This window comes from Nicotiana tomentosiformis, chromosome 6, assembly GCF_000390325.3.
Source record: "Nicotiana tomentosiformis chromosome 6, ASM39032v3, whole genome shotgun sequence".
In the NCBI taxonomy this organism is placed as follows: Eukaryota; Viridiplantae; Streptophyta; class Magnoliopsida; order Solanales; family Solanaceae; genus Nicotiana; species Nicotiana tomentosiformis.
Window position 1 is genome coordinate 17,359,170 of NC_090817.1, and position 15,303 is coordinate 17,374,472.

The window sequence follows — 15,303 nt, forward strand, 5'->3', positions numbered from 1 at the left end:
AACAAGCCTTCGGGCCATATATCAGATCGGGTTACATGCCACAACAATATATGGATCGGACTGCATGCCGCAACAGTATTGGGTCGGACTGCACACTGCAACAATATATAGCGCTTGGGCTGTAGGAGCCCCTCCTGATTGATTATACCCCTAGTAAGTGCAAGTACTTCTGATTGTGAGTATTGAGGCTGAGAACCGAGTGATTGAGCTGTTGAGATAGCTGAGTGACAGTAGCTCTGTGAGGATGTACTTGCTCTTATTTTTTTGTTGCACTTCATTGCTAATTGTTGTTGTTGTGAAACTTTCTGGAGGGCATATATTGTTGTACCTGAACTCGATATGTTTTGATTTAAAACACCAAATTGAAATCATGCCTACTTTTCTAGCTGAAATTACTAAAATGAACTGCAATTGTGAAGCTCGTCACTACTTCTCAGTTCCTTATTTAATTTTGTTACTTACTGAGTTGGAAGTACTCACATTACTCCCTGCACCTTGTGTGCAGATTTAGGTGTGACTGGACGTGGAGGTCATTGAGTTCGTGCGCTGTTGATCTTCTGGAGATTTACGAGGTAGCTGCCGGCGTTCGCAGACCTTGTGCCCCATCCTCATTATCTTTCTTTCTCTGTATTGATATCTAGATGCAGACTACTAAAGACACTGTCTTTTAGATTGAGAGTCTAGTTGCTCATGACTTAGTGACACCCCGATGTCGGGCTATTTTTCTGCACTTATGTTTTATTTGGGTTTTACCCCCGTATTTATGAGAAACTCCAGTTATTTTAAATGTCTTAATTCTTTTCTGTTAAATTTGGAAAGTGTTTTGGAAAGGTCGGCTTGCCTAGTACCACGATAGGCGCCATCCCGACGGGTTAGGTTTTGGGTTATGACAAGTTGGTATCATAGCTTAGGTTACATAAGTCTCACGAGTCATGAGCGGGTGTAGAGTCTTGCGGATCGGTACGGAGACGTCTGTACTTATCTTCGGGAGGCTGCGGAACCCATAGGAAACTCCACATTTTTGAATTCTTGTCGTGCGAATCTGTTAATTCTAGTCACTAAACATCTGTTGTTTCATTCTCTCACAGATGGTGAGGACTCGTACTACCGGTCAGGAGGTCCAGCAACCAGTACCACCATCCAGGGCCGCGAGAGGACGAGACCGTGGTAGGGGCAGAGGTGCAGCCCGAACAACAGCTGGGGTAGTACCTGCAGATCCACCAGTTGCCCAGATCAGGGCCAGATTCCAGTTGTTAATGCACCAGCTCAGGCACCACCTTTGGGAGCCGATGGCCATTTTAGACCCGCAGGACCGAATGTTGGGATCAAAGAACATAGCTTCGGTGAAGGTACAATGGAGAGGCCATCCAGTCAGAGAAGCTACTTAGGAGATTGAGCAGGAGATGCAGAGCAAATATCCACATCTACTTGAGACTCTACGTATGATTCTAAGCCCGTTCGAGGACGAACGTTTGTTTTAGAGGGGGAGAATGTAACGATCCGGCCGATCATTTTGACTATTGCAATCCCGTTCCCCCATTTACTGCTCGAATTGTGAATTACAGTTGTTATTTGGCTTGCCGGGGTAATTGGTTTGGGTTCGGTGAGGTTTTGAAATGATTTAGAGTTCTTAGTTCCAAGGTTTAGAATTTAATTTGAAAAGGTTGACCGGATGTTAACTTATGTGTAACGACCCTGAAGAATTTTGCTAAGGAAATTAAGATTTGGTGGTGCCGAGGTAGATCAATTAGTACAAATATTATAGAACTTTCACCCATGAAGGGTGTGTTGAAGTTCAGGAAGAAGGTCAAGTTGAGCCCTCGGTATATTGGGCCTTTTGAGATACTTAATAAAATTGGAGAAGTGGCTTATGAACTTGCCTTGCCACCTAGTTTATCAGATTTTCATCCAGTGTTCCATGTATCCATGCTCCGAAAGTATGTCGGGGATCCGTCCCATATTTTGTATTTCAGTACAATGCAGCTAGACGGTAATTTGACTTATGATGTGGAGCCGATGGCCATTTTTGACCGGCAGGTTCGAATGTTAAGATCAAAGAACATAGCTTCGGTGAAGGTGCAGTGGAGAGGCCAGCCAGTCGAAGAAGCTACTTGGGAAATTTATCAGGTGATGCGGAGCAAATATCCACATCTACTTGAGACTCCAGGTATGATTCTAAGACCGTTCGATGACGAACGTTTGTTTAATAGGGGGAGAATGTAACGACCCGGCTGGTCGTTTTGACTATTGCAATCTCGTTCCCCCATTTACTACTCAAATTGTGAATTACAGTTGTTATTTGGCTTGCCGGGGTAATTGGTTTGGGTTCGGTAAGGTTTTGAAATGATTTAGAGTTCTTAGTTCCAAGGTTTAGAATTTAAGTTGAAAAGGTTGACCGGATGGTAGCTTATGTGTAATGACCCCGAAAAATTTTGCTAAGGAAATTAAGGTTTGGTGGTGCCGAGATAGATCAATTAGTACAAAGATTATAGAAATTTCACCCATGAAGGGTGTGTTGAAATTCGGGAAGAAGGGCAAGTTGAGCCCTCGGTATATTGGGCCTTTTGAGATACTTAATAAAATTGGAGAAGTGGCTTATGAACTTGCCTTTCCACCTAGTTTATCAGATTTTCATCTAGTGTTCCATGTATCCATGCTCTTAAAGTATGTCGGGGATCCTTCCCATATTTTGTATTTCAGTACAGTGCAACTGGATGGTAATTTGACTTATGATGTGGAACCGGTGGCCATTTTTGACCGGCATGTCCGAATGTTGAGATCAAAGAACATAGCTTCGGTGAAGGTGTAGTGGAGAGGCCAGCCAGTCAGAGAAGCTACTTGGGAGATTGAGCATGAGATGCGGAGCAAATATCCACATCTATTTGAGACTCCAGGTATGATTCTAAGCCCGTTCGAGGATAAATGTTTGTTTAAGAGGAGGAGAATGTAACGACCCGGCTGGTCGTTTTGACTATTGCAATCCTGTTCCCCCATTTACTGCTCAAATTGTGAATTACAGTTGTTATTTGGCTTGCCGGGGTAATTGGTTTGGGTTCGGTGAGGTTTTGAAATGATTTAGAGTTCTTAGTTCCAAGGTTTAGAATTTAAGTTGAAAAGGTTGACCGGATGGTAGCTTATGTGTAATGACCCCGGAGAATTTTGCTAAGGAAATTAAGGTTTGGTGGTGCCGAGATAGATCAATTAGTACAAAGATTATAGAAATTTCACCCATGAAGGTTGTGTTGAAGTTCGGGAAGAAGGGCAAGTTGAGCCCTCGGTATATTGGGCCTTTTGAGATACTTAATAAAATTGGAGAATTGGCTTATGAACTTGCCTTTCCACCTAGTTTATCAGATGTTCATCCAGTGTTCCATGTATCCATGCTCCTAAAGTATGTCGGGGATCCTTCCCATATTTTGTATTTCAGTACAGTGCAGCTGGATGGTAATTTGACTTATGATGTGGAGCCGGTGGCCATTTTTGACCGGCATGTCCGAATGTTGAGATCAAAGAACATAGCTTCGGTGAAGGTGTAGTGGAGAGGCCAGCCAGTCGGAGAAGCTACTTGGGAGATTGAGCAGGAGATGCGGAGCAAATATCCACATCTATTTGAGACTCCAGGTATGATTCTAAGCTCGTTCGAGGATGAACGTTTGTTTAAGAGGGGGAGAATGTAACGACCCGGCTGGTCGTTTTGACTATTGCAATCCTGTTCCCCTATTTACTGCTCAAATTGTGAGTTACAATTGTTATTTGGCTTGCCGGGGTAATTGGTTTGGGTTCGGTGAGGTTTTTAAATGATTTAGAGTTCTTAGTTCCAAGGTTTAGAATTTAAGTTGAAAAGGTTGACCGGATGGTAACTTATGTGTAATGACCCCGAAGAATTTTGCTAAGGAAATTAAGGTTTGGTGGTGCCGAGATAGATCAATTAGTACAAAGATTATAGAAATTTCACCCATGAAGGGTGTGTTGAGGTTCGGGAAGAAGGGCAAGTTGAGCCCTCGGTATATTGGGCCTTTTGAGATACTTAATAAAATTGGAGAAGTGGCTTATGAACTTTCCTTGCCACCTAGTTTATTAGATGTTCATCCAGTGTTCCATGTATCCATGCTCCTAAAGTATGTCGGGGATCCGTCCCATATTTTGTATTTCAGTACAGTGTAGCTGGACGGTAATTTGACTTATGATGTGGAGCCGATGGCCATTTTTGACCGGCATGTCCGAATGTTGAGATCAAAGAACATAGCTTCGGTGAAGGTGCAGTGGAGAGGCCAGCCAGTCGGAGAAGCTACTTGGGAGATTGAGCAGGAGATGCGGAGAAAATATCCACATCTATTTGAGACTCCAGGTATGATTCTAAGCCTGTTCGAGGACGAACGTTTGTTTAAGAGGGGGAGAATGTAACGACCCGGCTGGTCATTTTGACTATTGCAATCCCATTCCCCCATTTATTGGTTAAATTGTGAGTTACAATTGTTATTTGGCTTGCCGGGGTAATTGGTTTGGGTTCTGTGAGGTTTTGAAATGATTTAGAGTTTTTAGTTCCAAGGTTTAGAATTTAAGTTGAAAAGGTTGACGGGATGTTAACTTATGTGTAACGACCCCGAAGAGTTTTGCTAAGGAAATTAAGGTTTGGTGGTGCCGAGGTAGATCAATTAGTACAAAGATTATAGAAATTTCACCCATGAAGGGTGTGTTGAGGTTCGGGAAGAAGGGCAAGTTGAGCCCTCGGTATATTGGGCCTTTTGAGATACTTAATAAAATTGGAGAAGTGGCTTATGAACTTGCCTTGCCACCTAGTTTATCAGATGTTCATCCAGTATTCCATGTATCCATGCTCCGAAAGTATGTCGGGGATCCGTCTCATATTTTGGATTTCAGTACAGTGCAGCTGGACGGTAATTTGACTTATGATGTGGAGCCGGTGGCCATTTTTGACTGGTAGGTCCGAATGTTGAGATCAAAGAACATAGCTTCGGTGAAGGTGCAGTGGAGAGGCCAACCAGTCGGAGAAGCTACTTGGGAGATTTATCAGGTGATGCGGAGCAAATATCCACATCTACTTGAGACTCCAGGTATGATTCTAAGCCCGTTCGAGGACGAACGTTTGTTTAAGAGGGGGAGAATGTAACGACCCGGCTGGTTGTTTTGACTATTGCAATCTCGTTCCCCCATTTAATACTCAAATTGTAAGTTACAGTTGTTATTTGGCTTGCCGGGGTAATTGGTTTGGGTTCGGTGAGGTTTTGAAATGATTTAGAGTTCTTAGTTCCAAGGTTTAGAATTTAAGTTGAAAAGGTTGACCGGATGTTAACTTATGTGTAACGACCCCGAAGAATTTTGCTAAGGAAATTAAGGTTTGGTGGTGCCGAGGTAGATCAATTAGTATAAATATTATAGAAATTTCACCCATGAAGGGTGTGTTGAGGTCCAGGAAGAAGGGCAAGTTAAGACCTCGGTATATTGGGCCTTTTGAGATACTTAAGAAAATTGGAGACTTGGCGTATGAACTTGCCTTGCCACCTAGTCTATCAGGTGTTCATCCAGTGTTCCATGTATCCATGCTCCGAATGTATGTCGGGGATCCGTCTCATATTTTGGATTTCAGTGTAGTGCAGCTGGACGGTAATTTAACTTATGATGTGGAGCCGATGGCCATTTCTCCGACCACAATACGGTAGCAGAATCACTCTGCGGATCGCAAAATGGTCGCAAAGTGGATCAGGAGAGGGGCAAGATTTGAGGTCAAATTATGCGGTGGATATGCGGACCGCATACCTATTATGCGATCGCATAAATGCGTCGGAGCTACCATTCTTTCTAATTTTTAACCCGACCCAACTTCGATTTATAGCCCTTGAAGCTCATTTTTGAGCCAAAATATGATATTTTACAGAGAGGTAAGAGCATTTTAGAGAGAGAAAGTGAAGACTTAGTCATTTATCCATCAATTCTTGTTCAAAGTTTGAAGATTTCACAAGGATCTTGCTAGGGCTTCAAAGATGTAAGAATTTCTTTCCACAATCCTTGAATTTTGGGTTTGGAGTAAAAATGGGTGATTTATAGTATGATTCTTGGGTGTAAGAGTATTATGTATACGCACCAATAAGGTTGTGAAAAGATTGTTAAGTTCAAATGGGTAAGGATTGGGTTAAAAATAGTAGAAATCTTCCTAGGCTTTAATTGAAGATTTGAGGGTCGAGTTGGTATCGAATTTTGGTAAAATTTGTATGGTTGGACTCGTGGTTGGAGGAGTGTTCATATTCTGTAACTTTTGTCGGGTTCCGATACGTAGTCCCCACAGACGATTTTTGAGTTAATTTCGGATTTTATTGGAAAATATTAATATCTCCTTATGGAATTAATTACAATAATTAGTATTGACTGAATCAAATTAATTATGGCTAGTTACGAGGCTTTCAGAGACCAATTCTCATGGGAAGGACATAGCGGAATAAAGAATTACACGAGTTGAAGTAAGTAACAATTATAAATCTGGTCCTGAGGGTATGAAACCCCGGATTTTGGTATCATGTGATTATTTTTGAGGTGGCGCACATGCTAGGTTACGGACATGTGGGCGTGCACCGAGGGGATTGTGACTTGGTCCATCCCAGAAAACTGTAAAGTTGAATAATTTATTGTTAGCTATATGATATCTACGTGTTAAAGAAAATTGACTATAAATCATGTTAGGAATCATGCTTAGGCCATGTTATAGTATTGTTGAGACCCGTAGAGGTCGCGTACTGGTTGAATTATTTGCTAATTGTTGTCTTGTACTCAGTCATGATTTTTCTTGCGTATTATACCTTAGTCTTTCTGGATAATTATTGATATACTATGATATCTTTGTTTGGGCTGATCTTTGTGATTCCTAAGAGCCCGAGATACTTGAGAGTTTGAGGACTGAGTAAGGTCGAGGGAATGTCGGTGAGGTAAGGATATTATGGCACATGAGTTGTCCGTGCAGGATATTATAGCACGTGAGTTGTCCGTGTAACACATGAGTTGTTCAAGCAGCACGTGAGTTGTCCGTGTAGATTATGGCGCTTGGGCTGTAGGAGCCCCTCCGGAGTCTGTACACACACCCAGTGAGCGCGGGTACCCATTGAGTGTGAGTGCTAAGGGTTGAGAGCCGAGTGGTTGAGCTGTTGTGACGAGCTGAGTGACTGTTGCCTGAGAGGATGTACTTCCTTTGCATTTATTGTTGCACTTGGTTGCTATCTGTCATTGTTGTGAATCTCTGAAAGAATTTATATCCGGATTAATTGAAATTGAACTGTATAAATTGATTTGACTTAAACTGCCGGATTTGAAAGCATGTATATTCTTTGCTGGAACTACTGAAAGTGAACTATGACTGTGTAGCTCATCATTATCTTCAGTTCCTTAGTTATTATTATTACTTGCTGAGTTTGTTGTACTCATACTACACCCTGCACTTCGTGTGCAGATCCAAGTATTCATGAACATAGCGGGTGCTGATCATTTCACACAGTTAATTTTCAAGAGATTTTGAGGTAGCTACCGTGTTCCGCAGACCTTGTCTCTCCTTCTCTATCTCCGTGTTTACTGTATTTGGTCTCAGACTATTTTAGACCGTATTTTCCAAATGTATACTCATATTAGATGCTCATGTACTTAGTGACATCAGGTTTTGAGAGTGTTGTATCGAAAATTGCTAGATTTTTGGTATTGTATTAAACGTTACGTTTTCAAATTTAAAGGAAATCATGGGTTATTGATGTTGTCGACTTGCCTAGTACTGAGATAGGCACCATCACGACAGGTTAGAATTTTTGGGTCGTGACAAGGACCCTCATAGATAATGTGATTTAGTTTTAAGTTTTTAGCACCCTCCTAGATAATGAGATTTAGTTTTAAGTTTTCGGGACCCTTCTGGATAATGAGATGTAGTTTTAAAGTTTTCAGGACCCTCCTGGATAATGGGATTCAATTAACACTCACAAAAGTTCCTGGTACAAACTGTGGTAGGATATTTTCTTTGTTTTGTCTGTTTTGTTGTGATTGTAGGCACCCACTTGGAGAATGAGGGAATTTATTTCAAGTTAGTAGAAGGTGCCCACCTGGAGAACGATAGAATTCATTTAAGAGTTTATTTCAAGTTTTGGCATTAGTAGCAGGCGCCCACCTAGAGAACGAGAAAATTCATTTAAGAGTTATTTCAAGTTTCAAGTCAGTAGCAGGCGCCCACCTGAAGAATGAGGGAATTCATTTCAAGTTCAAGTCAGTAGCAGGCGCCCACCTAGAGAAAGAGGGAATTCATTTCAAGTTCAAGTCAGTAGCAGGCGTCCACCTGGAGAACGAGGGTATTCATTTCAGAGTTCTTTCAAGTTTCAAGTCGGTAGTAGGCGCCCACCTGGATAACGGGAGAATTCATTTCACAGTTAAATTCAAATTCAAATCAACAGTAGGAGCCCGCCTGAAGAATATGGTCAATTCAGTTTAGAAGTAGCAGAAGCTCGCCTCAAGAATGCGAGTCAACAGTTCGAGATGCACAACAAGACTGTAGAAGATTCAAGATAGAACAGTAAATAAGATTTTGTAGTTTTTCTTGTAATTTTTATTTTATTTGATTTTTCATTTTTCATGTAATGGCAGGAACCGCGAACCGGAACCTCGACAGCACTTCACTCGACTCTCCAACTCGGTATCCTTCTCCATTGTTTCTACTTATGAACTACACGTGACCTAATTCCTTTATAGCCAATAACATGTAGGCAACTTAGATACCAGGGCTCAGTCACATTCTCCTTTCTTTTAGTTTTATTCTCTTTTAAATAAAGGTCGGGTCAAAAACTCATCTTCTCTTTTCTTTGTTTAAAAACACTTCGTGTTTCTAGCCAAAGAGGGGCAGGTGTAGACATGTAATTTTTTACCCTCCCCGAAATTTTACACATTTTTAGCGCTTAGATGTTTCTTTTAGTTTTAATATTTTTACTTTACCTATTTTTGACCTTTTGCTTTATTTTCTCTTAAAATGAAAACTACAAAAAATATTTTCCTTTATTTTAGCTAATTAATATTTTATCTAATTACTTTTAAATTATATTACTTTTCATAAAATAAAAAAAATACAAAAAAATAGTATTGATATTTTATTTTCCCTAAAAAAAGATAAGAAGAAAAAATTAAAAAAAATAAAATAAAATATATTTACTTAGCTTATTTTTAAAGTTGTAGGTTTAGTATATATTGAGTATTATTTAAATTTCATTAATATAGTAACTTTATGTCTCCTCTTAATATTTTCTGTTATCCTAGATAAATTAGTATTTTTGTGAAGTTTTAATTTTATTTCATTTTATTATCCAACTTTAGAAGAAAAGAAGAAAAATTAAATGAAAAATAGAAAGAAGGAAAGGGGAAACGCAAAAGCAAAAGCAATAAAGGAAAAATCAAAGTGGTCCCTCTCCTACACTCATGTACCCTTTTTTCATTACATCCATTTTCTTTCTTTTAATCAATAAAATATTGCCACATCACTCTTCTACACCATTCCTCTCAACAAACTCACCTGCACAATTGCATTGTTGAGTGGGGACAACACTTTGAGGGAAATGGAGGATTTTTGAGAAGAAAGAGAAGAAGTGGGGGACAATATAAAAAAATAAAAATAAAAGGGAACTTTTTTGCGGGGGGGGGGGGGGGGGGGTTAATTTTCGCACAGAAAAAAAAAAGATACGAGGGTGTAAGTTTTAGTTTTTGATTTTTTCTTCTTCGGTCTTGCAGTCTCAGTTCATTGATAAAAAAATAATTTTCTTCTAGTTTGATTTTGATTTCGAATTCGAAAAATATAAAAAAAGAATTTCAGCCTTTTCTTTTGTTTTCTAATTTCAAAAAATGGAAATTATCTAAGGCTAGAAACCGAGCCGAGGTCAATTTAAGTTTCGCGTTCTAGGTTCCGTTTGAATCGAGTTCCGACCGTAGCTGCAGCTTTGCCTCTGTCCGTGTAATCAATGGAGATTTGAATATATTGGAAAGCAATTCAGGTCCATTTTTTTCTCCTCTTCTCTATTATTTGCGATGTTACTTTCATGGTTGTGATTGAAATATGTTGTTGGCCTATTCTCTTACTTGTTTGTTGATAGTTTTTGCCGATTTCATATGTGTTCATCAAGTTTATTATACGGATCAGTTCTTGGTTTTGGATTTAGTTCATTAATTGGAAATTTTGGGTTTGAACTTTATTCATGAGCATTAGTTCGTTAGTTTCCTTCTGTAGGGTGCTTTTACTATATATTTGAACTTACTTTCTTTTTACTTCTAAAGAGAAAGACATGTTCTGATCTCCAATTCTATACAACTATTGTGTTGGATTTGTGCTGAATATTAAAAATTAATTTACTAAGAATGATGATGGCACATTAATCTAATTCACGTGATGTTTCTGCAAGGCTAACACACATTCTTTTTTTCATGAAAAGTTGTCTTGTATTTTGTCTTTTGCTAAAGATTTCAAGAGTAGAATGCTCATTTTGTGAAAGTCATTTTGGATTCAAAGTCGTGATGGACCAGTGTCATATTTTATTCACTCTTTTATTTATTCTATGATGGTTATTCCTATCTCTTGTGTTTTAGATGTTTGTATGCCCAAATATTTCATTTGTCATGTTGAGAATATATCTTTGTTTCGAATGTTTATTGCTTGAAATTGGTCGTGAGAATGGAAAAAATATCAACTCGTTAGTAACTAATTCATACTCATACGTTGTAGGGGTCGAATTTGGTCTAAATGAATGAAATCAAGCACTAAAAGAAAACGAGCATGAAATAATCTTTTTTAGTTTTAGCTTTATTTTTCTTACATCATTCGCTAGTAGCATGTTTAGGTTGACCATACTGGGTAGGCATATTATGAAGTTTTATTATTTTTAGTTTTTGAGGCGAGAGATCGTCCCCTTAGTTATTATGGTTTAGTCAGAGGAATGTCTCGAAGAGTATGTAAATATTTTGTTCAGGGGAATGCCCTGTAGTGGATGTAAGCAAGACCGAGGCAACATCATCATGGAGGTGTAGTAGGATAATTAGATTTATTTTTGTTATTTTCTTTTCTTTTCTTTTGTTTATTAGGTGGGGACGACCTCGAGCCTCTTTTGTGTTTATTTTCACTTTTGTGTGTTTCTACCTCAATCTGAATATTCTTTAAAGCCAACTAGATCGAGTATGCAACCGTACTAGTTACGGGACTCGGGAAATGCCTAACACCTTCTCCCCGAGTCAAATAAACCTCCTTGCTCGAAATTTCTGGTGCAGACTATATTTTAGAGTTTAAATATGTTTTAAAGAAAAAAAATCATTTTTAATGGTGACTTGAAACACCGAAACAAAATGTCAAGTGGCGACTCTGAGAAAATCCCTTTTAACATATCTTTTGTCACTTTTCAAATTGAAACCCTTTTGAGCTTTAAAATTCCTTTTTGTTATATCTTTTAAAAGGAGTTAGTGAGGTGAAAAAAAGGGGTGTGACACTAGGCCTAGAAGATCATTGGGTGACTATGCTAGACCAGTTTACAATCATGGACTGTCAAGTGTCAGACCTCCACCCATAGCAGCAAACAACTTCAAGTTGAAGCAAGGTTTGCTTCAAACCATCCAAAACAACTACATCTTCAGAGGGAAGGTGAATGAAGATCCAAACACTCACTTGACGGACTTTGAAGAAATTATGAACACCTTCCAGTACAATGGAGTATCAAAAGATGCGCTATACCTGAGGACATTCCCCTTTTCATTGAAAGATGATGCGAAGCACTGGATTTGTAGCTTACCCACAAGGTAGATCAGGACATGGGAAGAGATGACCAAAAAGTTTCTTGACAAGTACTTCTCAGCTGCAAAAACAGGGAAATTCAGAAAGGAAATCCACAATTTCTGCCAGAAGGAGACATAAACGGTTTTCGAAGCTTGGGAAAGATTCAAGGAGATAGTCAGAAAGTGTCAACACAATGGAATTAATTTGTGGATGAAACTCTAGGATTTTTGGGATGGACTGATACATTCCTTGCGACGAACTCTGAATACTGCATGTGGAGGTCCATTAATGAAGAAAACTCCGGAGGAGGTTGCCTTAGTCCTTGATGAATTATCAGAGACTGAGAACAATGACAGAAGAAAATCAGTTGGGGTTCACCGGTGGACTCTAACGTATCCATGCAAGCCAAGCTAGACACCATGGACAAGGAGATAAGAAAGCTAGCATTGGCCAAGGTACAGAGTGAGCTGCAAGCAGCATGTGATTTTTGTGGAATGGGACACCCTACACATGAGTGTCAAGCATTAGCCGAGGAAGTCAATGTTGTGGGGAACCTTAATAGAGGAAACTACTAAGGTAGGAACAACTATAATGCTATGGGTCAAACACATCCAGGTTTTTTGTGGAATTCACCTAGTGGGAGGTTGAACCCATGGCAGGAAAATAATCTCAGACCCAGGGTCAAGGACCACCAGATTTTTAGAACCAGCAGAGGTAGTAATACCAACCACAACAGTCAAATCAATCTAGTATGGAAGATCTCATGAAAGCATTCATCAACAAATCAGATAAAAAATTTAAGACTCAGGGCACAACCATCCGAGAGCAGGGCACGGCCATCCGGAATTTAGAAAGACAATTCAGACATATTGCAAATTTGTTATCTGAGAGGGCTCCTAGGACTTTACCCTCCGACACTGAAAAGAACCCAAAGGAAACAATCAAAGTTGTATCTCTGAGAAGTGGCAAAACATTGGTTGACCCAGTGGTGAAAGCAAGACCCGAGGTGGTGAACAAGTAGACCGAGACACTAGAAGAGAAAAAGAGTGAAGAGCAAAAAGGCCAGAGTAGTGGGGTACAAAAGGAGATTGAAGAAAGTAGACATATGCCAGCTCTACCATTCCCTCAAAAGATGAAGCGGGAAAAAGTTGACAAATATTTTGGCAACTCTTGGAGATGATCAAGCAACTTTATATGAACATTTCCTTCATATAGGTACTCACTCAGATGCCTTCTTATGCAAAGTTCTTGAAGGAAATCCAGTATAGAAAGAGAAAATTAGAGGAGATAACAATGGTCAAGTTGAATGCCCACTACAGTGCCATATTGCAAAACAAAATTCCCCAAAAGTGTGAGGGTCTAGGAAGCTTCACTATACCATGCTCGTTAGGGAATTAGAAATTCGACAAGGCCCTCTATGATTCTGGTACGTCTCTAAATCTAATGCCTCTGTCTGTATTCAGTAAATTGAAAGGTGAGCTTGGAGTGATAAAATTAATACCTTTGTCCCTACAACTGGTTGACCAGACCACCATTTTACTTGAGGGAATCATTGAGGATATTCTAGTTTGGGTGGAAAATATTGTGTTCCCCGTAGACTTTATTGTGGTGGATATGGAGGTGAACAAGGAGGTGCCTCTGATTCTAGGGAGGGCATTTTTATGTACAGATAGAGTTATTCTTGATATCTACGAGGGGCAACTTATGCTAAGAGTGGGCAATGAGAAAGTGGTGTTCCAGATGAAGAGGATGATGAAATACCCCAGTGATGAGACGTCTACCTACTCGTGTTTCAAGATAAATGTTGTTGGGGAATTGGACGAAAAATACAAGTTTGACAAGCTTGTGGGGAATACTCTAGAGAGGTGTATTACTCAGTCTAGCAAAGTGGAGGATGAAGATCCTGAAATAAAGAAAGTGGCTGAAGCTCTTGAAACTGAGGATCAAGTGGGTGATGAGGAGAAACTAAAAGAGGAGGCTTCTAAGCCTAGTGTGGAATTGAAAATCCTCCCTATTCATTTGAAATATGCTTTTCTTGAAACTAATAATTTTCCTATGATTATTTCTGCTTACTTAACAGGTACATAGGAGAAACAACTAGTGGAGCTGCTGAAAAAGTACAAGAAGGCCATTGGATGGAGTATAGCTGATATTCAAGGAATTAGTCCAGTGGTGCAGCCCCAACGCAAGTTGAACAAAAGTTTAGAGGAGGTAGTGCACATAGAGATCATCAAATTGCTAGATGCGGGAGTGATTTTCCCTATCTTCGATAGCAGTGGATTAGTCTAGTGCAAGTTGTTCCTAAGAAGGGGGAAATGACAGTGGTGAAGAATGAAGACAATGAATTGATCCCCACAAGAACAATCAGTAGGTGAAGAATGTGCATTGATTATAAAAGGTTGAATGATGCAACAAGGAAATACCACTTTTCACTTCCCTTTATTGATCAAATGCTCGAGAAAATGGCTGGACATGGATGCTACTACTTCTTGGATGGGTACTTAGGCTACAATCAGATACCCATTTCCTTAGAAGATATTGAGAAGACCATATTCACTTGACCGCCAAGTATTTTTTCTCACAGGAGGATACCATTTGGGTTGTGTAATGCACCTGCCACTTTTCAGAGGTGTATGATATCTATATTCTCCGATATAAACGGGAAGTGTCTAGAGGTATTCATGGATTATTTCACCATCTTTAGTGATGAATTTGTGGATTTCTTGAAGAATTTGGAGCTTGTTCTTGATCATTGTGAAGCCACCCACTTGGTTCTTAATTGGGAGAAGTGTCACTTCATGGTGAAAGAGAGAATTATCCTGGGCCACAAAGTGACTGCACATGGCATTGAAGTTGATAGAGCTAAGGTTGATGTAATTGCTAGGCTCCCTCCACCGACTTCTGTGAATAGCATAAGCAGTTTCTTGGGACATGTTGGGTTATATATGAGGTTTATTAAAAACGTTTCCAGCATTACCAAGCCGTTGACTGCATTGCTAGCGAAATATGTCAAGTTTATCTTCACTATGGAGTGCTTAAGAGCATTAGAATTGATAAAGGAAAAGCTTGTGAGTACTTCTATTATGCTGACACCTGATTGAAGCTAGCCATTTGAGATAATGTGTGATGCTAGTGATGTAGTTGTGGGGGAAGTTCTAGGGAAAAGAAAGGATAGGGTGTTTAGGTCTATCAACTATGCAAACAGGACGTTGAATGATTCTCAAGTCAACTATTCCACTACTGAGAAAGAGTTCTTTATTGTGGTCTTTTCTTTTGACAAGTTTAGATCATATTTGGTGGGGAGTAAAATGATTGTACACACTGATCACTCAACCCTAAATTACTTGTTGAGTAAGAAGGAGTCCAAATTGCGTCTGATGCGGTGGGTGTTGTTTCTCCAAGAGTTTGACTTGGAGATCAAGGATAGGAAGGGCATATATAATAAAGTCGCATATCATCTATATTGACTTGAGAGACCTGCGGTTGAAACAATTGAAATAAGGGAGGAGTTTCCTGCTGAGCAT

The 15,303-nt window shown here is 39.6% G+C and overlaps 1 protein-coding gene and 1 non-coding gene across 2 annotated transcripts; one reads left to right on the forward strand and one right to left on the reverse strand.

Moving 5' to 3' along the window:
- Nucleotides 1-11,872: 11,872 nt before the first annotated feature.
- On the reverse strand, nt 11,873-11,979 carry LOC117277814 (small nucleolar RNA R71). The gene has a single exon (XR_004508155.1). It is a non-coding gene; the product is annotated as a small nucleolar RNA R71 (small nucleolar RNA).
- A 551-nt stretch (nt 11,980-12,530) lies between these two features.
- On the forward strand, nt 12,531-13,867 carry LOC138893625 (uncharacterized). The gene is made up of 3 exons (XM_070178269.1): nt 12,531-12,767; nt 12,995-13,128; nt 13,243-13,867. Exons 1-3 carry the CDS (start codon nt 12,531-12,533, stop codon nt 13,865-13,867), a joined length of 996 nt encoding a protein of 331 aa, XP_070034370.1.
- The last annotated feature ends 1,436 nt before the right edge of the window (nt 13,868-15,303 follow it).

Bases quoted from the DNA above. Each gene is read 5' to 3' on its own strand.
- LOC138893625 (XM_070178269.1), top strand. From the start codon at position 12,531: ATGGAAGATCTCATGAAAGCATTCATCAACAAATCAGATAAAAAATTT. The intron at 12,768-12,994 runs GTGAAAGCAAGA...TCCTTCATATAG, and splicing joins AAACATTGGTTGACCCAGTG to GTACTCACTCAGATGCCTTC. The intron at 13,129-13,242 runs GTGTGAGGGTCT...GTCTGTATTCAG, and splicing joins CAAAACAAAATTCCCCAAAA to TAAATTGAAAGGTGAGCTTG.